Below are 24556 nucleotides of genomic sequence, written 5' to 3'. Positions count from 1 at the left end.
CCGGTTGTAGCAACTGATTCGATCTTTTCTTGTCAGTTTAAAAAGCCCCCATTATCATGGGTGACATTCTTGTAGACTGCACATTATTTCTGTGTATTCCATTTGTCCCATTGGTCCCCTTACTCACAGTTCAGTGTCGCACTTAGAAATTAGAGGAGTTTGAAAATACACTTTAAAGTGGCAGAGAAGTTTTTCTCTTAATGCTTCTCTTTTTGTTAAAAATATCTCAGCTATTCTGGCTTGTTTATTCTTTGTGATGAAGTTGGGAATTATTAATTGCTGTAAGCATCCTGTTTTTTCATTGAAGTTTTGTTGAAAATAGACATTAATTCATTAATATGGAGAGGATTTGACATTTTATAATAGGGAATTTGCTCAAACAGAAACATGTTGGGTATTTTTAAATATAAATTTAAAAATAAATTTATAAAATTTAAAATTTAAAATTTAAATTTCAAGACGATTTTTTGAGTGAAAGTGTTTTTTTTCTTCCTTTTTTAATCCACGTGAGTCTTGCAATTATATGAGTGTTAGCAGATATTCTATGAGGAGCTTAAAAAAAAAAGCTTCTGTGAGAAGTTTATGTACTCCTGGACTTGTATATGTTTTCATTAATATTTTTCTTCTTACCTTGGTTTTTCCTGGAAAAGTTTGTTCCCTCAGCTCAAACAGATACAGGTCATTTTCTTCCTGTGTCAATTTTAGCCTATAAACATTCAATTGTAAAGCAGCGTGACTGTAATTTACCTTCCCAGGAGTCCTCTTTCTGCTTTTCTCCACACAGTGAAACGGGCCACGTGTGGTCTAGAATTTGAGTCCGTCCGAGGTGAGTCCAGTCTTAACAGGAACACCCAGGGGAAGTTGGCTGCATTGTAAACTCTAGACAGTCACTCAGCAGGGGTAAAACTGGAATCATAGAATAAAACCATTTTATCCTCCTCTCAAATGAAATAACCAAGTCGCTTTAGGAAATCATGTCAGGAAACTCTCTTCACTCTTGCTTTACAAGGTCAGCAGCAGTTTTCCCAGGTTGTACCTCGGTTTTGCAGGTCTTTGCTCTGTTAAGGGAAGAAGTAGAGACACTTAAGGTTCTGTGTTTACGGGGAAGCTACGGAGCAACAAGCTAGTTTGTAGTTGAGCTACTGCGGGCACTAAACTCAATGTTTGGAGGAGATAAGGCCTCAGCACAGGCTGTGATGCCGCATTCTACCCAAACTATGGTGCAGAAGCAGTCCCAAGTGAACTGAGTCCCTGATCACAGGTATTATCGGTCTCTCTGTGTTAGATGTTGTGCGGGATAGAAAGACAGTACGGCCGGCGCTGGGTGGTGAGAGCAGGGTCATGCAAGAGACGTGGGCGCCCAGTCCCTCGGCAGAGAGAGACCCTGTGCGCCGAAATTTGGGGCAACAGCCCTCATGTCTACCACTTGCACACGCGAGGGATGAAAGGCTCCTTTGCTCACTGAGCAGAAGAACACTGTCTGAGATGTGCACCCAGGTTACTGTGCTATCTGGAACGGCACTCTTCAGATAGAACTTTTTCCATGTGGGTGACGTTCTGTGCCTGTCCTGTCAAGCAAGGTAGCCACATGCAACCACTGAGACCTTACAGGCAAGAAGGGGCTGGAAAGAAGTATTCCAAGTCATGAAATCCAAAGACCTACAGCCAAGATTGCTTTATCCAGCAAAACTTTAATTTAGAATGGAAGGACAGATAAAGTGCTTCTCAGATAAGGTCAAATTCAAGGAGTTCATCTTCACCAAGCCCTTATTATATGAAATGCTAAAGGGACTTATCTAAGAAAAAGAAGATCAAAAATATGAACAGTGAAAGGACAGCAAACACACAGTTATTAACAACCACACCTAAAACAAAAGCAAACCAAGAGGACAGCTAGATCAGGAGTGGAACCATAGAAATGAAGAACACATGGAGGGTTAGAAACAGGGGGGTGGGAGGGGGAGAAGGGGGGAGAAGGCACAGAAAATAGCATAGATGGTAGGTAGAAAATAGATAGGGGGGAGGGCGAGAATAGTGGGGGAAATATAGAATCCAAAGAACTTGGGACACGTGGTTATAAACTAAGGGGGGGAGAATGGTGGGGGAGGGAGTGTGCGAGTGGAGGGGAATGAAGGCGGGGAATAGAACAACTGTAATGGTATAATCAATAAAATATATTTAAAAAATAAAGAAATGTGGCTAGAGTGACCGAGGCACGGAAGCTTCCCACTGAATTTAGTATCAGTTAGTTTAGATTAAAATGTAAATAGCTGCATGAATAAGGCAGGCCTCAGACTCTCTCAGACCAGTGGCTCCCGCATATTTTCCTGTAATTCCCTGGGCTCTGTCCTCTTCCACTCCCTGTTGGCTTCCTCTCCAGGCTGGCGATGGGGGCTGCGCACCTGCGTGTTTGGTGTCTAGAGCCACAGCCTCACTTCTACACTGGACGGTGCCCCAAAGGACAGATTTGCTTTGGAAGCTTGTTCAGAAGAGTGAGCAAAAAGTGTGCCCAGAAGCCTCTAACAAGCACCTCTGTAAGTCCCAAGAGCCCCATTTGTGTCCCACACTCAGCACGGAACCAGTCCCTGGCAGAGAGATAGGACTTGCTCATCGGACCCTCCTCAGGAACTAGGGTGGGGCCGGCTTCCCCAGGAACTGGAGGCTCTGGGGAAAGGGGAAGTAACGGAAAGGCAACTGGGGTTCCGTCAGCCAGGGGTGGCCACTTTAAAGGCTCCAGGATGGTTCACTGCAGCAAAATAGGTCTTCTCCAAGCCCTTCTGAATTATGGATACTGTTAATTGATGCTCAGGACCAATGTTCAAGTGGCTGCCGTAAAAGTGAACCTGGGTTTAGCTTTTTGCTATGACACCGTGCTGTCACTGTCGAATCCAATGACCTCTCGTTAGCCGTTAGCCACTCACTTGTAAAACCTGCTTAGGAAGTCCGTTTCCTGAGCTTATTGTCATCTGTGTGCTGTTGTTTTATGTGAGGGCTGTTGGGTGTCCAGGTCAGAGTTCAGCCCTGTCCCTGCCACCAAACAGAGATGTTATTGCCAAAAAAAGGAGCTAAAGTGGGCCTGGCATGTGGTCACCTAGTGGTTACTTATTAAAAACAAAACAAATAACCCTTTCCTTTTAAGATTGGGTCTGTTTGGCTGACATCTTTATCTAAGAGCACATACCATCGTTAGTCATCAGGAAAATGCTAGTTAAACCCACAAAGAGATCCCACATTGGTTAAAGTTAAAAAGACTGATAACACCTAGTATTGACAAACGTTGGCAATTTATGCTCCCAACACACTGCTATTGAGAGTACAAATTGGTCCAACCACCTGGGAAACTGGGAATGTCCACCAAAGCCGTACAGCACCTTGGGACTCAGCGGTTCCACCCCTGGGCTATGTACTCAAAAGAAATGCAGACACTTACTCACTGGCAGACATATGCAAGGATGTTTATAACAACTTTAGTCATAATTACCTCAAACTGGAAACAGCCCAATGCCCATCAGTGGCACGGATACATAAAATGCGGTGTAAATCAGGCAGTACAACACTGCCCAGTGGTAAGATATGTGAACTATTCATACACAGTCACACGGGCGAGGCTTACACGTACAACGTTTAAGGAAAGACACTGGGCTCGAGAATCCCTACTGCGTGATTAGGTGGTTCCAGAACAGATAAAACTGATCTGCAGTTTAGAGATCAAAATCGGGGTGAAGGTGTGTGTACACAAGGCAGGGGCCAGAGGGTGCTATATATCGATCTGGACGGGGTTACCTGGGTTAGAAACTCATCGATCTGAGCACCTAAGATTGGTGCATGTACCGCGCATTACTGTGCTTTCCCTCACTGGCAATGGATGTTAAAATAAAAAAATCGGGCACCCCAAGTACCGATATCTTTTTATTAATATGGCATGTAATTGTTGATGTATGTTGTCTGACAATTTAACTATAAGTCCATATACATTATTTGCACACTGTCAGCTTTCTTGTGCTCACAGAAATCACCCTCTGAGCGCTGTAACCCACACGATGTGATGCCTTCTGGAGGATGGGTTTCCCCTCAGCTTTATGGAGCTGAGATTGATAAATAAAATTGTTGGATATTTTAAGTGTACAATCTGGCGATTCGATGTATGTCCACATCGAGGGACAATTTGGAGGATGGTTTTTTTAAAAATAATATTTTATTGTTCCGTGACAGCTGACATACAGTGTTATGTTAATTTCAGGAGCACAGCCTATTGATGAGACATTTAGATAACTTACGATCACCCTGATTGGGGGATGGGTTTTGATTGCCGTGGTCTCCGTGGGGTGCGCATGTCCTCCTGGCTCTGTGAGTCTTGGCCGCCTTCTCTGTGCTGGATGTGCACGTAAGTCAGGACTGCTGGGAGTCAGGGAGGTTCGGGACCCTGCCGTGTTTTGGGTATCTTGGCGTAGCATAGCACACATGGGGAAAATGAGTACTTTTTCTCTTAGACTTGGAGTAGAAATACAAGTCTGAAAAAAATAGTCTTCCTTTCTGGGCTTTCAGTTTGTCTTTCCTTTTTAAAAATTTTAATTGTGGCAAAAACCCACGTAACATAAAAGGTACCATCCTGGCCATTTGAAGTGGGCCGTTCAGTCACGGTGAGTGTGTTCACACTGGTGAGTGGCAGACCTCCAGAACTGTTTCATCCTGCAAAACGAAACTGTGCTCAGTGAGCCGGGACTCTGCCTCCTCCCCCAGCCCCTGGCAGCCACCTGACTTTTGCAGGTGGCCGCCATTCTACTGTCTGTCCCTATGAATTCGACTCTTCCAGGGACCTCGTGCCGGTGGAATCGCACAGTGTGTGTCTGTCGTGACTGGCTTATTTCAGCCAGTCACACACCCTCGAGGTTCCTCCGTGTGGGCAGCGTGGGTTGGCACTTCCTTCCTTTGTAAGGCAGAACTCTCGTGTGTGTGGATTCCCCACTTTGTCAGTCCGTTTGTCTGGAAATGGATCTTTGGTTTACTTTTCACATTTCTTTATCCCCCAGTTTCCTCATCCCCAGGGCACTGTTTCTTAATTTTCTCGTTATAGTCACCCCCAACCACATAACTTCTTTTTGCTAATGTAGCAAATTTTAGCACCACGGATACACTGTATATATATTTGTTTTATCTATCTATCTATCTATCTATCTATCTATCTATCTATCTATATCTGTGCTTTGTACATAGAAAGAATAAACATTTTCACTCCTTTGGAACCATTTTTCACCCCTTTGGGGACAGTATAGCTCTGTTGAGTTTTAGAGAAAATCACTCCCAGACTGATGTATATGGAGGGAGCCCCAAATTTGCTAAAAATCCTGGTAATGAAAGAAATGGCACTTGAAGAAAATTCTAAACTCACCTCTGCTCTCCCTTCTCCTGCTAACTCGATCTCCCCCACTGCCTGTCCCGCCCCTTCAACAGACAGACAAACAAACAAACAGACAGAAGAAGGCAGCATCCTGACTTTGGCTGCGTTGCAGTAGAGAAGCATCTTTTCCAGCCCTGGGGTGGGGCTGTCGGCCCCTGTCCCAGAGGGCAGAGTGGCTCTCCGTGCCTGCCACTGCCCCCGCCTGGCCCCTGCAAGGGCTGTCGCTGCCGGAACGCTGTAAAGGGCTCATGACACTGTCCGGCTCAAAGGACCTGTTTTCCCACAGACTGTCTTTCTCCTTGGTGTGTCCTTGACAGTCACAAGCCACCCATGCTCAGACTTGCACATATTTCCCTACATTATTTATGTCATAGAGCATATACAATAGCCCGTTAGAGGCAGTGGCATTGGAAAGGTTGTTCTCAGGGGCTAGGCTGAAAGTTACATACATTTATATTTGAAACCAAAGCTCCTATTTCTGTGATGCAGAGTTTGACTGAAAGCGTTGGAGTTGATTTTCCTGCCCTTGACTCCCACGTAGTCCCATCAGCAACTCTTATTGACTCTGCCCCCTGAGTTTGTTTTATGTTGGCCTATTTCTCTCCAACTGGCCTGCAGCCAGTGTAAGCCAGTTCTTGGTAGTCCCCAGCTTAAAGCCCTCCGGTGCCGTACTGTCCAGTATGGTAGCCACTAGTTACTCACTCATGGCTGTATAAATTAAAGTCAGTTAAAATCAAATAAGATGAAAAATGTAGTTCCTCAGTTGTACCAGCCATATTTCAAATGGATAATAAGCCACAAACGGCTAGCGGCTACTGTACTGGCTGGTGCAGAATAGATCATTCTCATCACCACACAAAGTTTTAAGGGACAGCCCTTTCCCAGTTGCAGTTAAGATGAATTCCAAGACGTTCTGACGGCCCCCCAGACCCCAGGCCCTCCCTCTGATGCAGCCCTTGCCTACCCCTCCAGCCTCATGCTGTACCCCCACCCACCCGACAGTTCTTGAAGCCCAGAGCCTTTGCATATACTGTTCCCCCTGCTTGGACACCTCTCCCAACCACCTCCCTGTACTTTTTAAAAAATAGATTATACTTTTTATTTATTTTTAGGGAGAGGGCAAGGGAGGGAGAAAGAGAGAGAAGGAAACACAGATGTGAGAGAAAAACACCAATCAGTTGCCACTCATACGTGACTCAACTGGGGACTAACCTGCAACCCAGTGCCCTGACCGGGAATCATGTGCCCTGACCGGGAATCAAACCAGTGACCCTTCGCTTTGCGGGGTGATGCCCAACCAACTGAGCCACACCAGCCAGGGTCTACCTATACTTCTCACTGGCCTAACTCCTGATTTTCTGGATCTTAGCGTAAATGTCTACTAGGAGAAGCCTGCTTTGCTCCCTATAATTTAGGGTGTACCCTCCTTTTATGTGCTTCCTTGTACCGACTACTTTTTATTCTCAAGGAGAAAAGCCTGTTAACTGTAATATGTGTGTGATTGTTTCATGTTCCTCTCCCTGGTGGACAGGGAGCTTCTCAGAGATGGGACAGTGGTTGTCCTTCCACGATCAACCCCCGGTGCCCGGTACAGTGCCCAGCACAGGGTGGGTGTGGCGTAAATGCTAGCACTGAAGTGTTCTGAAAGTGACAGATCTTCCTGAGAGGCCCATGTGTGTTGGGTGAGCGTGTGAAAATCTCATCAAGAGGCGTAGATTTTAAAATAGTCGAGAGACCCTGCATGTCAGGTAGATAGTTATTTATGGTATTTACTTTTTGCTGGGAATGTGTTCTTGGGTGTAAATTTTACAAGAGCAGTTCAGAGCTGGACTTGTCAACTGGTTTTAAAATCCCCGTCTTGACTCTGGTATTCTGTGTAGTGGGGTGTTAATGAGGCTGTAAATTGGAGCAGAATATATATTTTAAAGATTTTATTTATTTATTTTGGAGAGGAGAGGGGAGGGAGAAAGAGAAGGAGAAAAACATCAATGTGCGGTTGCCTCTCATGCACCCCCTAATGGGGACGTGGCCTGCAACCCAGGCACGTGCCCTAGATTGGGAATAGACGGTGACCCTTTGGTTCGCTGGCTGGCACTCAGTCTACTGAGCCACACCAGCCAGGGCAGGGCAGAATAATTTAAAGATGATGGATGAAGGAGAATGGATGAACTGGGACAGCCTTAGGTTTATTGCAGGCTGGTGAGAGAGCCGAGGTAGGGTGGCAAGGTGGTCTGTTTTTCCGTGTTCTATGTTGATGCCCAAGTAGGAAAGGCTTGGGCCTGATACTTCATATTTTTCCAGAGGTCTGTTGATTGATTTTGAGTGAGTTTCTTAAGGAAATCCTTACTTTTCTCCTCTTGCATTTACCCTCTTTCCCTCAAGAAAAAAAAAAAAAGAAAAAGAAAAAGAAAAGCAAAGAAAACAAATTGGAGTCCCCAGAATGAGCCTGGCTTGGATTCTTTTCCTGGCTGACTTCCTGTGAGGAGTAGGAAGGAGGCAGTTTTGAGAATTGTTCTCTGGCCTCGGTCTGGAACTAGCTCTCCACCCAGCATTCCACAGTTGATCTTGGACCATTGACTGCTTTTAGGGTCTTTTGAAATGATTTTATTTTATAAAAGAACACCACCCAAACCCCAAAAAGCAAATTAATTTGCTTTCGAGATTTCAAGTAGTACCCAGATGCCCTGTGAAAGTAAAGCTCCCTCTGCCCATTTCAGCTGCCCCCAGCCTGCTCCTGTTGGCAGGTTTTGCTGCCTTCCTATAAGTCAGTTGTGTAACTTCACGTACAGATACATAATGAATAATGCAAACCACAACATCCCGGATCTGTTTGCCTTCAGACTTGCTTGTTTCAAAATCTACTGAGCGTATTGGTGTTCTTGTTTCTGTTTCTTTGTTTCTAGGCGGCCCATGACACCTCCCCCGAACTGGACCTTGAATTCTCAGAGGGGTGTAGTGAAATTGACTGAAAGCCAACGCAGCTGCTGCGAAAATGACTCTTCCTTATCTTTTTAGCTTTTGCACCCTTAGCAAAACTGAAAGAACAGGGGAGTGACTGCTGGGTGCCAGCCAAAATATCACACACTGTAGTGATTTGATTGGGTTCTGACCTTTGGCCTCTGTCTTCGCCCTTCAGAAGGGAGCTGAGCTCCTAAAGTCAGGCCGTCTAGGTTTGGATTCTTGCTCTGCCACTGCTCGTGTGACTGTGGCAGGGGGTGTGATGTCTCTTTGCCTCAGGTTCCCTGTGTGTCATGTGGGGGCACAATCATGCCCACCTCACGGGGCTTTTTGCAAGAATAAAATGACTTGATGATGTAAAGCCCATAGTCGGTGCTCAAGCATATGATTGTCATTCTGTCCAATTATTGCCACTTGTGTTTAATAATTTCACCTTGCAAGTGGGTCACCCCATTGTTAAAAAAAAAAAGACTCAACAACTGAGCCCTCTGTGTTCTAAAGCAGAGATAGAAAGCATTATTTCTTATAATAAAAATGTAACTGTCAATAAATCCTATTAAGAAGTGAAAAGCCTTCTGTGTGGCTGGCAATTCACTTTCCCCTGTGACTTGTCGGTACCAACAAAAAGCAAAAACATAAATGCATGAATACAAGGGATGTTTGCCCATAGAACATTAAGAGCTCACTCCTGGTTTCTAGAGGAGTATAAAAACCCCCAAATATTCTAACATGAATAGTTTTTATTACATTTGTAAGCAGAGTGGAAAATATTTTGAGTTTGAGTTCTTCAACACTGATTTGACAACACTGATTAAATGTTATTTAAAATAGTAATTAAAACACCGTGATATTGGTGTAGAAACACACATCTAGATCAATGGAACAGAATAGGAAGCCCAGAAATAAACCCATGCCCACAGGCTCAGTTCATATATGACGAAGATACGCACGGGGGCAAAGGACAGTCTCTCCAGTAAGTGATGTTGGGGAAGCTGGGCAGCCACGTGCAGAAGAATGAAACCTGACCACTGTCTCACACCACACACAAGAGCTAACTCAAAGTGGCTTAAAGATGTGAATGTAAAACCTACACTGTGAAATTCCTAGAAGGATCTAGGCTCTTTTACGTAGATCTTGGTGATGAACATTTGAATCTGATAATGCGAAGAAAAGCAACAAGAGCAAAATAAATAAATGGGACGACTTCATACTGAAAGGCATCTGCACAGCCAAGGAAACCATCAACAAAATGAAAAGGCAACCTCCTGCATGAAGGAATGAAAATACTTGCAAGTCATATATCTGATAGGGGGCAACTATCCAAAATGTATAAAGAACTCACACAACTCAAAATCAGAAAAAACAATCTGATTTAAAAATGGATGGAACAGAATGTCTTCTTTTTTTCCGGAGAAGATGTAGAGACAACAATAGGTGCATAAAAAGATGCTCAACATCACTAATTATCAGGGAAATGCAAATCAAAACTGCAACGAGGTATTACCTGTTAGAAAGGTCGTTATAAAAAGATAAGAAATAACAAGTGTTGGCAAGGACATGGAAACACCTGCTTCCATCTGGGTATCACAGGGCCGACAGGCCTCATATTGCTGAATTCCAACAACATGACCTCTGAAGGGGCTGACGGGTCTGGATCAGGACTTCAGCTCACTGAGTACTGAATGGCTCACAGTGACTTTTGGCCAGGTAGCAAGTCCCTGAGTGAAACTAAAGTACTGTTTTGGAAGCCCACCAGGGGCTCACTGAAGGAAAGTTTGGGGGTTTGAAGCTCACATTTGCCTAGTCTCACTAGGATTGCTCAGGCTGCAGGAGGGCTCCATCTGGACAGGTTTCCGTAACATGTCCTCCATATTAAGAGGACAGAAAATCATCTTGTTTGCATTTGGGAGTCTTTCCTGGAGAAGCCAGGACCATAAACAGGGCCTGCAGAGTCTGTGGAAATGTGGAGGGGTGTTTGTTAGAGCTGAACCCAGAATGGAGATGGTGGGTCTGAGTTTCCCAGAAGAAAAACACTCATCCAGTGAGGCTGACTTTTGAGGAAAGCTGCTGGGAATGTTACATTTGATGACAACAAAAATGCCATCCCATTCTCCAGTGGGAAAATACGGCCCCAGTGACAAGGCCAAATGGGGGGAGAGGGAGAGTAGCTGAGAACCCTGCATGGAGGGTAGCCCCGAAGGATTTGTTAGCACCCCCAATAAGTACCCAAGATCGATCTCGTCAATAAGAGACACCATTGCAGAAATAAACAAAAGGGAAGCACAGGGCCTGACATCTTAATGGCTTTTGAGAATATACGAGTTGAGAACCTCCAGCCAAGATGGAGGTGTAAGTAGATACACTTTTCCACCTTGCACAACTAAAAGAAGGACAATAACAAATTTAAAAACCAGAGATAATTAGAACTGCCAGAAAATCAAACTGTGTGGAAGTCTGACAACCTAGGAGTTAAAGAAGAAACAATTATCCAGGCGGGTAGGAGAGGGGAGACAGGCAGCCAGGGCAGAGAGGACACATGGCAAGGAGGGGGCTGGAGGACCGGGGCAGGCAAGGTGGTGGCTGGCAGACCTGGTGGTCCCACATACGCATGCGGACGAACTGGGAGGAACAACTGGGGAGCGAGACAGACCGCGCAACCCAGGCTTCCAGTGTGAGGAAATAAAGCCTCATAACCTCTGACTGTAAAAAGCTAGGAGAGTTGTGGCAGCAGGAGAAACTCCCAGCCTCATAGGAGAATTCACTGGAGAGACCCACAGGATCCTAGAATGTACACAAAGCCACCCACCTGGGAATCAGCAGCAGAAGGGCCCAGTTTGGGTAGTGGAGGAAGTGACTGAAAGCCAGCTGAGAGCCAAGCAAGTGGCATTGTTCCCTCTCGGACCCCTCCCCCACGTAGAGCACCACAACACAGTGGTATGGATTGCCCCATCCTGGTGAATACCTAAGGCTCTACCTCTTACAATGTAACAGGTGCACCGAGACAAAGAAATATAGCCCAAATGAAAGAACAGATCAAAACTCCAGAAAAACAACTAAGTGATGAAGAGATAGCCAACCTAAAGGATGCACAGTCCAAAACACTGGTAATCAGAGTGCTCACAGAAATGGTTGAATATGGCCTCAAAATAGAGGAAAAAGTGAAGGCTATGCAAAGTGAAGTAAAGGAAAATATATAGGGAAAAACAGTGAAGGGAAAGAAGTGAGAACTCAAATCAATGATCTGGAGCAGAAGGAAGAAATAAACCTTCGACTAGAACACGATGAAGAAACAAGAATTCAAAAAAATTAGGAGAGGCCTAGGAACCTCCAGGACAGCTTTAAACATTTTAACGTCCGAATTGTAGGGGTGCCAGAAGGAGAAGAGTAAGAGCAAGAAATTGAAAACTTATATTTGAAAAAATAATGAAGGAGAACTTCCCCAATCTGGCAAAGGAAATAGACTTCCAGGAAGTCCAGGAAGCTCAGAGAGTCCCAAACAAGTTGGACCCAAGGAAGCACACACCAAGGCACATCATGATTACATTAGCCAAGATTAAAGAGAAGGAGAGAAAATAAAGCAGCAATAGAAGAGGAGAGAATTACCTACAAAGGAGTTCCCATAAGACTATCAGCTGATTTCCCAAAAGAAACCTTGAAGGCCAGAAGGGGCTGGAAAAAATTCAAAGTCATGAAAGGCAAGGACCTACAACCAAGATTACTCTATCCAGCAAAGCTATCATTTAGAATGGAAGGGCAGATGAAGTGCTTCCCAGATAAGGTCAAGTTAAAGGAGTTCATCATCACCAAGCCCTTATTATACAAAATATTAAAAGGACTTATCTAAGAAAAAGAATATCAAAAATAACAGTAAAACAACAAACGACTATCAACAACTGAACCTAAACCCCTCCCCCGCAAAAAACTTAAGCAAACCACTAGAACAGGGACAGAACCACAGAAATGGAGATCACATGGAGAGTTATGAGTGGGGAGGGGGAGGGAAAGAATGGGTGCAAAGGTACAGGGAATAAGCATAAATGGTAGGTACAAAATAGGGAGACGTTAAGAATAGTATGGGAAATGGAGAAGCCAGAGAACTTAGTATGTATGACCCATGGACATGAACTAAGGTGTTAGAATGCTGGTGGGGGTGGGGGTGCAGGGCAGAGGGGAATAAAGGGGAGAAAAAAATGGGACAACTATAATAGCATAATCAATAAAATACAGATAAAAAAGAATATATAAGCTGATGGCGATGGCTTCCATTCCTTTAACACCCCCCTCCACTTGGATGTGCCTGTCGGCAGCTCATAAAATAAAGGAAGGATCCACTCAGAGATGTTGCTTGCTGCCTAGAGTCGAGGTCCTCCGTGATGTCTACGGAGCACATGCTTAATCGAATGAATCAGTGAATTGAAGAAGAGCAGCACTAGGAGCAAAATGAATCAAGGGTGGGGCTTATTCTGCTTAGTGTAGACAGACCTGCAAAAAAATCATTTACGGTCTGATTACTCCGGTTGTGTATCGTAGAGCAATTGGAAGTTGGAGAAGGTGAAGCCCTGCCTAATCCCGATGTGTGATTGTTGACATCTGGCATGTTTTCCATACCTTTTGTGGTTTTAAAATTGAATTTTGGATTATACATCTTTTCATGTGGGCTGTAGTTTTTTTTTATTTACTAACTTAGGCTATCATTGAACTTTCTCTTACAGCATGATTTTAAAAATAACTGTGTGGTGTTGCACTGTACGGATATGCTACAACTGATTCTAACCCATTACGCGTTGTGGAGCGTTCAGAGTTATTTTCCGGTTTACACCGCGGCGAGCATCCGCAGGCCTAACTCTACCCTTGATACATAATATTTCCCCTGTAAGAGAATACGACAGTGCCCGATACTTGTGCCCAGTCTTTTAATTATTTTCCAGTGATACCTTGTTTTAATTTTCTGTTTCTTGCTCACTAGTGAGGGTGATCCTGTTTATCTTGTCTCCATGTATTTAGCCATTACTTGTAGTCCTTGCGAGTTGTCTGTTTAGGACTTTACACATTTTGGTCAGGGTGTTGCATTTTTTCTTGCCTTGGAAATGTATTTACCAAAGAGGGCTTTTAATCCTTTGTCAGTTGTTGATAGTGATTTTCTTTTTCTAGTTGCCTGATAATGGCCGGTTTAAAAAAGATTTATGGGACATATGGCTGACAATATTTGAAAAAGAAACATGTTTTTGTTCTCAGGTCAATAGATTCTTTAATTTTCTTCATGTTCTTCTCAGTCATCTCTGTGTAAATGCGAGCCGTAAATTTGAGAGATCATTTCATGGAAGGTGTAGGTGGAATCTCACCTTCTGACTTGTTTTACGAATCAAGTGTCTTGTTCTGCTTACAGCTCTGCCTGAGGAATGCAGCACAGTGTTTAAAAGAGCCAGACAAAAAAACCCATATCTGATAAGCTCATATGGGTTTAAAATAAGCAACCACTTATATCTGCGTGGGTCTGCTTCCCTGACCTGAACCCCCCTCATTGGGATCTGAAACAATGACAATAATAGGAATTATCATATATCCAAGAACTGTGTTAGTCAATGAAACCCCCAGTAGGTTGTAGGACCCCGCAGGTACATGGCGTTTGCAATCACCTGAATCGCCCTCATATGTAAGACCTTCCCCACCGCCTTCCCTTTTCCTCTGCTGTCTTGGGAAGAGGAAATCCTCAAGGACATTTCTGCTGCTGCCCCATGTCCCCCGCCACCTCCCCGATGTCCCCCGCCACCTCCCCGAGGCTCTCCAAGGTGGTGTCTGAGGCTCTTCACGTGAGCAGGGCCGCAGCGCTTCTCTCTGACTCTCCCGTCTGCACCCGAGAGAATCAGTCAGAAAGAGGCAACGCTGGGGTCCTGCGTTCAGATTTGTTGCACCCACTATATGTTAGGCAGCAGAGCACACAGTGAGTAAAACAGAAGTCATGACCCAAAAGAAGCAAGGGTTTGTTGGGGAGGCGCAGACAAGTAAGCAGGCAATGGCAAGTGCAGGGACAAATCTAGGGGACAAAAGCTCTGAGGCTTATTTTACAGTGTTTTAGGAAGGGTGGAGGGTGGGTGGCACTGCAGTGATCGTGGTCCTGTCACTCAGTCCCTTGTGTGTGGTGGCCTTCAGAACTGCACCTCCCCCCACTGCCCTGTCCCCCCATCTTCTGAGTAGAAGGGCTATCAGCTGAGTTTTCTTTGCACCAATGGGCGATGGGGTACGGTGGTTAAGAGCAGAAACCTGAATTTCGGGTCTGAACCAGGGGATGCCATTAGCAGATCCTGAGGCGAGTGGACGTGAACCTCTTAGAGGATTGTTCCCAAGTCTGAATGCTGTGAACAATGACCCCTTATGCGCTGTGGTGATGGGTAAATGGTATAATCACAGTGCCTGTTATAGGAACCACTGCCACTTCTTGAGCCAAACTACCCACCAGCTTTACATTGTTTTGTGCCCCGAAGCAGCTTCCTTGCTCAGTGCCTATCTGATCTTCAGCAGAGAATGAATGGAATCCTTCTGGTTTCTGCCCTGAGGCCGGAAAAGGACTGAGGGGAAAATGACCTCATCAGACTCTTTGTTGGGGTTCATGGTGGTGAAGGGTGTGCCCTGGACAGGTGGGCGGGGCCGAGTGCACAAACGGCCTCTGTAGACTCTCAGCGATGCAGATGGGAAGGAGGCTGGCCTCATGTCGACCTGGAAGCCAACCTTTCCTCTTGCTCCTTGCAGGATGGACCCTATAGCTTATGCTGAGCTGTTGAAAGAATCTGGCAACCAAGTGTTTAGGAATGGGAACTTCGCTTTGGCCATCAGGAAGTACGATGAAGCCATTCAGGTTCTCCTGCATTTATTCCAGTGGGGGTAAGTGTTTGTATTTTCTTTCCACTTTTTTTGGTGGGGGAGGGCAGATAAATGGAAACTCAGTTGGTTCTGTTTTCTTGACATTTCTTACCCCACTGCCTAATTTCTGTTTCCTCTCTTCCTCGGTTCCTGTTGATCTTCTCTGTGTTGGCAGCTCAGACACTGAACTGACGACACCAGAGTATTAGAGGAAACAGAAAATGAAACCTAGGGACTGTTGATAAACATTTCAGAACTTTTGCTTCTGTCTGGTTACGGAACCAGAGTTTCTGGAATGACTGAAGTCCCCAAATATCTCAGTTGTCATTCATGCCATCACCTTTTTAAAAAAAATTATTTATTGATTTGAGAGAGAGAGATTTGTCCTTCCACTTACTTGTGCATCCAGTGGTTGATTCGTGTATGTGCCCTGACTGGGAGTCAACTCCATGCCCTTGGTGTACTGGGATGATGCTCCAACCAACTGAACTGCTCACTGCTCAGCCAGGCCGGTGTCATCTTCCCTAGTACCTAAGCCAATGTGTACCCCCTGGCCGCAGTGCGTGCCACTCGGGACCCGAGGCTCTCCCCTTCCCCTGCCCCTTCTGCTTCGAGTAGACCTGTTCCCAAACATTTTAGTGTCATGATAATGCTTAAAAATTATGGAGGACCCCAAAGAGCTCTTGTTTATGCAAATTTTTAGCTGTTAATATAGTCTGTATCAAAACTTAAAATGTAGAGAAATTTAAAATACGTATTTATTCATCTATTTTAAAATGTCAATAGGAAATCGATTACATATTAATATAAACATGTTTCATATATTGTACTTATTTATTTATTTAGTGAGGGGTAAGGGAGGGAGAAAGAGAGGGAGAGAAACACTGATGTGAGAGAGAAACATCGATTGGTAGCCTCTCGTGTTTCCCAACCGGGAACCAAAACCGCAACTTAGGTATGTGCCCTGACTGGGAATTGAACCGGTGACCTTTTGTTTTGCGAGATGACACCCAACCAACTGAGCCACACTGGTCTGGGCTAAATAACATATTTTATAGAAAAATGACTATATTTTCCAAAGCAAACAGTTTGGTGAGAAGACTGGAACGTTTTACATTTTTGCAAATCCCTTTAACATCTGTCTCAGTAGGAAACACCCAGCTTCTCGCGTCTGCTTCTGCCTTCAGTCTGTTGTCGTGTCACACATCATGTAGCCTCTAGAAAGTCCCCCAAACACGTGGGAGCGGATGAGTGCGAAAAGGGCACACATAGGCTTAGTGTTGTTATTGTATTAGCTTCCTGCTGCTGCTGTCACAAGTTACCACAAACGTAGTGACCTAAAATGATATGATTTATTGTCTTACAGTTCTAGAAGTCAGAAGTCTGAGATGAGTCTTAACGAGGCTAGAATCAAGGTGTCGGGCAGGGCTGGGTCCTTGCAGAGGAGGATCCATTTCCGTGCCGTTTTGAAATTTGAGTGGCTGTCTGTTTTCCTTGGCTTCTGGCCCCTTCCTCTGTCTTCAGAGCACATCGTTCCATCTGTGTCTGTCATCCCATCACCTTCTCTGCTGTAGCCCGGTCTCTCTCTCTCTCTCTCATAGGGATGCTTGTGATTGTATATAATCTGGTAAAACTTCTTGTCAAGATTCGTAAGTTAAACACATCTCAAAGTCCCTTTTACCAGCATCATTTGGGGATCATTATTAAGTGCACTATAATTGTGAAAATATTTTCACCTTGTGGTCCACCTGAAATGGCCTTGGGGACCTCCCAGAGGTTCCCAGTAGAAACAGAACTTGGCATTTGAGGGGCATGTGCAGCCTAAACTTGTACTTAGAAATGACAGGCAATTAAATTGCTGAACTATGGTTCCTACCTCCTACCTCCCTGTCACCATGGTTTCTGTACTTTAGCTGGGTTTGGATTGAGTGTAATTGGCTTGGGTCTGTATTTCTGTCATTCTGCCCCCTTCTGGTTTGGATCAGAATTGTGTGTCAGAGCTGGGCCTAGAGATCCTCATTCAGGGCAGAACTTCCAGCTTTCTTAAAGAGGTGGCAGCATGGGAAAGTGGTTACGGCCACAGACTGGCCCCACACTGTGAGTGCTCATATCTCAGCTCTACTGCTTACTAGCTGTGTGACTTCTGATGGCACTTCTGCCTGGACCCTCACGTGTTGCCTTTCGTGGCCCTTCCCGACACTGTGTCGCTTGCCCATCACCTGCTGCCCACCCTCCTGCTGACACAGGGATTTAGGTGCACGTGCTTTACAGAGCAAGTGCTCTCAGGAAAACGGGGCTGAGGGAAGGAGCACGGGGCAGGGGGAGACTCCAGGCGGCCATGGCTCATCTGCAGTCCCCACAGCCGGTCTTCCCGGGAACTTGGGAGCACAGACTGTACCGCAGAGCTGGTCCCACTTTGGGGCCAGGGGCTGACGTTCTGATTCCCATGTTAGTCCATCACTGGTCGTAGGCCGGAGCTGTCCTAGGGAGCGGGGCTGTGTTAGTCGGGCTGCCATAATGAAATACCATAGACCGACGGTTTGAACAGCACGGATTTATTTCTCACAGTTCTGGAGACTGGGAAGCTGCTGGCCAGCTTCGTTCCTGGTAAGAACTCTTCCTGGTTTGCAGACGGCCACCTCTTCATTGTGTCCTCGTGTGGTGGAGAGGGAGAACAGGTGTCCCTTGTTACAAGGGAACAGACCCCAACACAAGGGCCCCACCCCCATCATCTCATCTAAACCTAATTACGACCCCCAAACTCCTATCTCCAAACACTGTCACACTGGGGGCTGGGGCTTCCACATGAAAATTGGGAGCAGGGCACAATTCAGTTGGTTGCAGGAACATAATAACTTCCTGTGGAGAGACTGCTCCCATTAGGCGGGGTTGCCTCTGGAGCCCCTAGTGGCAGCCAGTGCTCATTGCAGATGGGGATGGCTGTGCTGGTCCGGGTCTCTGGGCTGGACACCAGGGCCCCTACTACACTTCAGCTCCCTTGCCAGCCACCCACTGGATGCTCCACTGCCCCTTCTGGGCTTCCAGGGACTCATCTCTTGCCCCAGAGGGGATGATGGACGCTGAGAGAAGCCCGACACACAAAGCACTGAGGTGGGGACAGTAGTAGAGGAGATGTTTTTCTTTGCTTTATTTCTGTGCTTATCTGCATCACCTAACCTTTCTATAGCAATTTGTATCATAATCACCATGAAAAAATTTTTATAAAAGAGAAGCATAGCCTTGCTTGTTTTGTCCCCCAGCTCCCACCCCATTCGTCTTGAAATCAATGGCCCCTGGGCTTCTGTTAGCATATTGTGATAATAATTTGGGTTTTCCTTCTTCTTTTGACCTGATTTTAGCACTAACTTTGCCATTGTGTTACCCCAAGATCCAGCACGAGGGGCCCTGTGCTGCCACACTTCAGAGAGGCCTGTTTACCTGCCCCTAGCTGTACCACTGCCCACAGGCAGGAGTCTGTGGGGCCAGGGGCTTGGTCCAGTCAGAGCCCTTTCTTCCTCTTTGGTCCACACTGTGGGTACTGGGACTCTGAAATTTCTGCCTGTGAACCCTGTTCCCAGGCCCTGCACAAGCCTCCTACCTGTACCCATTCTTCTGAGGGCTGGCAAAGGTCAGGGGTGTGGACAGAACTTGGAATTGTGCCTCCTGCAGGAGCTTGCAGTTCTAAGTTTGAACCTTGCCTTCCAGCTATTATAAATTAGGAGGGTAGGATATATATATAATCTTTATTATGTGTTTTCCATTACCATTTAGTCCCCTTATACTCCTGTTCCCCTAGCAACCGTCACTGTTGTCCATGTCTCAGAGTCCTTTTTCCTTTTTGCTCAATCCCTCCACCTTCTAAATCCCCCCTGCCACTGCCCCACTAGCTGTCATCTGTTCTCCATCTATGAGTCTGTCTCTGTTTTGCTTGCTAGTTCAGTGTGAGGGTAAAACATATTTTATTGATGTTTTAAGCTTGAGCGGTAGCCTTCACATATTGAGACGAGCACTGTCTGATAGGATCTTCTGTGAATGTGGTTACTCAGTACTGAAATTAGGCCAATACAACCAAGGAACAGAATTGCAAATTTTATTTAATTTTAAGTAATTTAGACTTAAGTAGCTACCCGTGGCCCGTGGTCACTCTGTTGGGGGCTGCAGATTAGTCGCATGGTGCGTGGGCCTCTGTTGGTGCCCTGGCTCCGGGCCGTGCCATGTTAGGGTGGCCCTGCCAATGTAACACAAGAGTGCTCATCCTGGGCCTCTCGGGGTGGGTCCGTGGGGCTGGCATGCTCAGGTGTTTCGAGAGGCCCCTCCTGTGATCAACTCTGCCCCCACGCAGCAGGGACCTGAGTATGTACGTTCACACCACGTCAGGACTCTGCTCAGGCTCAGTGCGAAGCTCCCGTCCTCTCCATCCTTGGGAACAGGCACCATTTCTGCAGCACGTTCACCAGTGGTCCCTGAGGTGACCATCAGTGATCGACAGGAAGTGAGAACGAGGTGTTGAGAACATTTGTCAGTAAAAGCTGGGAGTGGAGGTTTTGGGAGCGAGGAAGGGCAGATCTGTACCTTGCAAGTGCCCCAGACTTTCTTGGGGTCAACAAGAATCAGCGCTGACAGGCACAACTGGGACAATTCCTGCTGAAACCGCATCGTGATGGTGGCAGCCAGCACCAAAATGGTGCTTTCTAGGATTGTTTTCTGCATTTGCAAGAAGATAGTTTTATGATTACTAGCTCGTTCTTTCTTGCAGGGTCCCCCCCAGGGAATTGGCTGTACTACTGTGCAACAAATCCAATGCATTTTACAACCTCAGGAAATGGAAGGAGGCATTTGCGGCTGCCAAGGAATGTCTGGAATGGGATCCGTCCTACGTGAAGGTACGGGGCATGGGACAGCTCGGGGCAGCTGCCGCCTCCCTCCCCTGAGCCTGCCTCCGTCCCTCACTGCTCTTTAAAGTGGGAGTGCTCCTCACTCAGCTCTCTTTGTATTCCCCACGGATGTCCATGGGCACGGGAGTGGCACCCAGAGAGGAGTGGACACTGGGATGGCCAAGCGTTGAAATGCTCTTGCAGAGGAGAGCAGTGCTGGGCCTCTTGCAGGTGGAGTGCTATGGGGATAGCTTTGTTCTGAAGTAGTTACACCAAAATTCAGTCTGTTCACGTTCTCTGCTCTTCTGAAGTCTCATTTTAGCAAAGCTTTATTTCAGATGCAAGTTGGGTGGACGACGTGATGCAGGTTCTTGAGGCAGCGTTTCTTACTACCTCAAGAAATGCTACCTCATTCTTGCTTACTAGCATTTCTTGAGGCCCTTTGGAGGGATCAGGGAAGTTTGAGAGGCTAGTAAGGCCCTTTAAGTTGGTTAACAAAGGCCCATAAGTCATCATTTTGATTGTGTTTTTAGCTAAAATGCTTTGAGCGCCCTCTGTCACAGGCACCTGTAAGTTCTTGGTGTTGAGGCAGATGAAAGAAGCGGACGACACCATCCCAGACCTTGGGTAATTCACAGTCAAGCAGGGGAGAGGAAAGCCATGTGCAAAATCAGAGGCCTCAAATTACACTATGGGCCTCTCTGAGGCAATAATATACACCTATGTGTCAAATTAGAGGTATAGGCAGTTTCTAGAAAGGCTTCGCAATAAAGCGGGGAGCGCCCAGCCCTTTCGCTGTCCCGCTCGCTTGGACTGGTGTCAACAGCTTGGCTGAGTTACTTTTCCCTCTCTAGGCCTTCATTTCCCCGACTGTAAAATGAGAGGATACCTCTGCCTTAGATTTGCTTCAAGGATTAAGGAGACGGGAAGTGTGGTTGTTGACGCTCAGTAAATAGCAGTCTGCATTGCGCCCCCAGGGGTCTGCGTTTTGTGTGGGAGTGTTAGACACAAAACAGTGGGAAGTGGGTGGGGAGGTGCAACCTCCAGAGCACGTCGGCCTTGAGGGAGAGATTTGTATATTTTACAGCAAACCTTTTCTCTTGGAGGATGGATACTTTAGGAATTATTGAGTAGCTTTGAAATGCTAATGAATTTCTGAGGAATTCTGCCCACAGACTTTGTAGGATTTTCGCACCCTGCCCCTGGCATAGGGTGGGGGTAGTGGGGTCTGCCCGCGTTCCCGACGTGGAGGCTTGGCTGTGGCCGACTGGGTGCCTGGGATCCCGGATGATGCTCTGGGCTTTTCCTTGAATGGACACGTCTGCAACAGCCCCCGACAGCAGAGTCACCAGGGCCAGTCGCCCGGTTTTACTGAGAGCTTCTGGGTGTCTCTCTCTCGGTTCTTTCCCTCTGCTCATCCCTCCCCCAGGTGTCCTCCATAGTGGAGGAAGAAAGTAACCTTTTTCTTTACCCTCTTTTGGTTTAGTGGCTTAGGGTCCTGCCGATTTGCCTAAAAAGAGACAGACAGGCAAGAGGAAAAGCATACAGATTTAAAAAAATTATATTTTATTGATTATGCTTTTATAGTTGTCCCGGTTTTTCTCCCTTTGCCGTCCCCTGACTGGTACCCCCTTCCCTCTAGCAGTGCCCCGCCCTGTTCATGTGCATGGGTTGTGCATATAAGTTCCTTGGCTTCTCCACTTCCTGTACTATTCTTTACACCCCCCTGTCTATTTTGTACCTACCAATTATGATTTTTAATGCCTGCACCTTCCCCCACTACACTCCCCCTCCCAGCTGATAACCCTCCAGATGATCTCCATATCTATGATTCTGTTCCTCTTCTGGTTGTTTGCTTAGTTTGTTTTTTACATTCAGTTGTTGATAGTTGTGAATTTGTTGTCATTTTAATGTTCATAGTTTTGACCTTCTTCTTTTTCTTAAATAAGTCCCTTTAACATTTCCTATAATAATGGCTTGATGATGATGAACTCCTTTAGCTTTACCTTGCCTGGGAAGCACTTTATCTGCCCTTCCATTCTCAATGATAGCTTTGCTGGATAGAGTTATCTTGGGTGGAGGTTCTTGCCTTTCAAGACTTTGAATACTTCTTTCCAGCCCCTTCTTGCCTGTAAGGTTTCTTTTGAGAAATACAATGTCTTCAGCTGATATTGTAAAGGGAACTCCTTTGTAGGTAACTCTCTCCTTTCCTCTTGCTGTTTTTAAAAGTCTTTCTTTATCTTTAACCTTTGGTACTTCAATTATGACGTGTTTGGGTGCGGTCCTCTTTGGGTCCAACTTGTTTGGGACTCTGTGCTTCCTGGACTTGTGTATCTATTTCCTTCACCAAATTAGGGAAGTTTTCTTTCGTTATATTTTCAAGTAAGTTTTAAATTTCTTGATTTTCGTCCTCTGGCACCCCTATGATTCAGATGTTGGTACATTTGGAGATGTCCCAGAGGCTTCTTATACTACCCTTGTTTTTTTGAATTCTTTTTTTCTTCTTGCTATTCTGTTTGAATGCTTCTTTCTTCCTTATGTTCCATATTGTTGATTTGAACCTTGGCTTNTTTATCTTTAACCTTTGGTACTTCAATTATGACGTGTTTGGGTGCGGTCCTCTTTGGGTCCAACTTGTGTGGGACTCTGTGCTTCCTGGACTTGTGTATCTATTTCCTTCACCAAATTAGGGAAGTTTTCTTTCGTTATATTTTCAAGTAAGTTTTTAATTTCTTGATTTTCGTCCTCTGGCACCCCTACGATTCAGATGTTGGTACATTTGGAGATGTCCCAGAGGCTTCTTATACTACCCTTGTTTTTTTGAATTCTTTTTTTCTTCTTGCTATTCTGTTTGAATGCTTCTTTCTTCCTTATGTTCCATATTGTTGATTTGAACCTTGGCTTTATCTCCTCCCTGTTGTTTCCCTGTAGATTTTTCTTTATTTCACTTAATGTAACCTTCATTTCTGCCTGGGCCTTCTTATGCTGTTGCCCCGCTCAGTGAGTTCTTTGAGCACCCTGATGGGCCGGTGTTTTGAACTTTGCATCTGATAGGTTGGTGTTCTCTGTTTTGTTGAGTTCTTTTTCTGGGGTTTTGTTCTGTTCTTTCATTTGGGCCATATTTCTTTGTATCCTCAATTTGGCATCCTCCCTGTGTTTGTTTCTGTGTATTAGGTAGAGCTGCTTTGACTCCCAGTCTTAGTAGTGTGGCCTAGTATAGAAAAGGCATCTGTAAATTGTGTGGGGCAGAGCCTTAGGTAATTGCCAGGACAGGGTAACCCACTTCACCACTTTGTGGCTCTGTATGGAAGGAGTGTTTGGAGAGGGAACCATGCTACTGCCTGGCTTCTGGAGGTTTGCTTGGCACTCACCCTGTTTCCAGTCCCTTCACTTTCTCCCCATGTGGGGCTGGTGCCCTTCTAGCTGTTGCTCTGGTGCTGAATCCCAGAGGTGGTAGGTATGTATAAGTTATAAGTCTGTGCAGACCCTTTAAGTGGAGGGAGTCTCCTGGAAATCTGGCGGTTTCTTCCACTGCCCCAACCTCCACTGGTTTTCACAGCCACAAGTTATGGGGGTCATCTTTCTGGTGCTGGAACCCTGGGCTGGGGGGTCAGGTTTGGGGCTGGAATCCCTCACTCCCAAGGTGTCCCTCCTGATTTTTATCCACCACACGTGGATGTGGGACTGTCTATTCCACCACCTCCGCACACCTCTCCCCCTGGCTCCACATCTCTGCCCTCCTACCTGTCTGGATGAGTGTGGCTTCTTTAAACCCTTGGTCGTCAGACCTCCATACAGCTAGATTTTCTGGTGGTTCTGGGTGACACTTGTTTTGTAGTCTATTGTAATTTTTTCTGCACTTGTGTGAGGGGGCGAAGTGTATCTACCTATGCCTCCATCTGGAGTGGAAGTCTCATCGAAAAGCATACAGATTTTATTTGATGTTAATTTTTATGTGACGTGGGAGCCTTCTGAGAAAAGAAGTGAGGACTCCAAAGCCGTGGATGGGCTGAAGAGCTTATATACCATTTTAACAAAGAGCGATAAATTGTGGAGACCCGGCAAGACAAAGGACGGTGTTTTGAAGACTTTCAGGGTCTGCGAACTGTAGAGAGTGCTTGTGCGGAGAAACTGAGGGAAGGGAAGGGCTAGCTTGACTAGGGCGGTTTCTGCAGGCTCAGCTCAGTGCCAACTCTCTGCCTCCTTCATGGCCGTCAACGTTGCCTGGGAGAGTGGACTCACGAAGTCCTCCTTTCTCATATTTTGGCGTGGCGTGTTCAGATCCCCCTCACCCCTCTCTGAAATAAAAATATGGGACTCAAACCGAGGAAGTCGAAGAAGGGGGAAATTCTGTACCAGCTTGTCTGCTTGGGGAAAACACACATTTTTTTTTCTTTTTCCTGATATCTGAAGTTTAGACCTTCAAGTGAAGGTCAAGACAAATTAATAAATAACTGAAGATTTGGTG

The 24556-nt window shown here is 45.9% G+C and overlaps 1 protein-coding gene across 2 annotated transcripts in view; it reads left to right on the top strand.

The window, feature by feature from the left end:
• Positions 1 to 24556, top strand: part of TRANK1 (tetratricopeptide repeat and ankyrin repeat containing 1) — a 95195-nt gene that overhangs the window by 11163 nt on the left and 59476 nt on the right. Inside the window, exons 2-3 of one of the 2 annotated variants that reach the window (XM_037070875.1) lie at positions 15104 to 15235; positions 19971 to 20097. In XM_037070875.1, coding sequence (XP_036926770.1) covers positions 15104 to 15235; positions 19971 to 20097 — 259 coding nt within the window. Of the gene's footprint in view, positions 1 to 15014; positions 15236 to 19970; positions 20098 to 24556 lie in introns of those variants that run through there. The other variant, XM_037070874.1, reaches the window with a different exon arrangement.

Source organism: Sturnira hondurensis, unplaced genomic scaffold (genome assembly GCF_014824575.4).
Source record: "Sturnira hondurensis isolate 20B ecotype Veracruz unplaced genomic scaffold, ASM1482457v3 Scaffold0019006, whole genome shotgun sequence".
Classification (NCBI taxonomy): Eukaryota; Metazoa; Chordata; class Mammalia; order Chiroptera; family Phyllostomidae; genus Sturnira; species Sturnira hondurensis.
The sequence above is the reverse complement of the archived record's forward strand: the minus strand, read 5'-3'. Positions and strand labels throughout refer to the sequence as shown.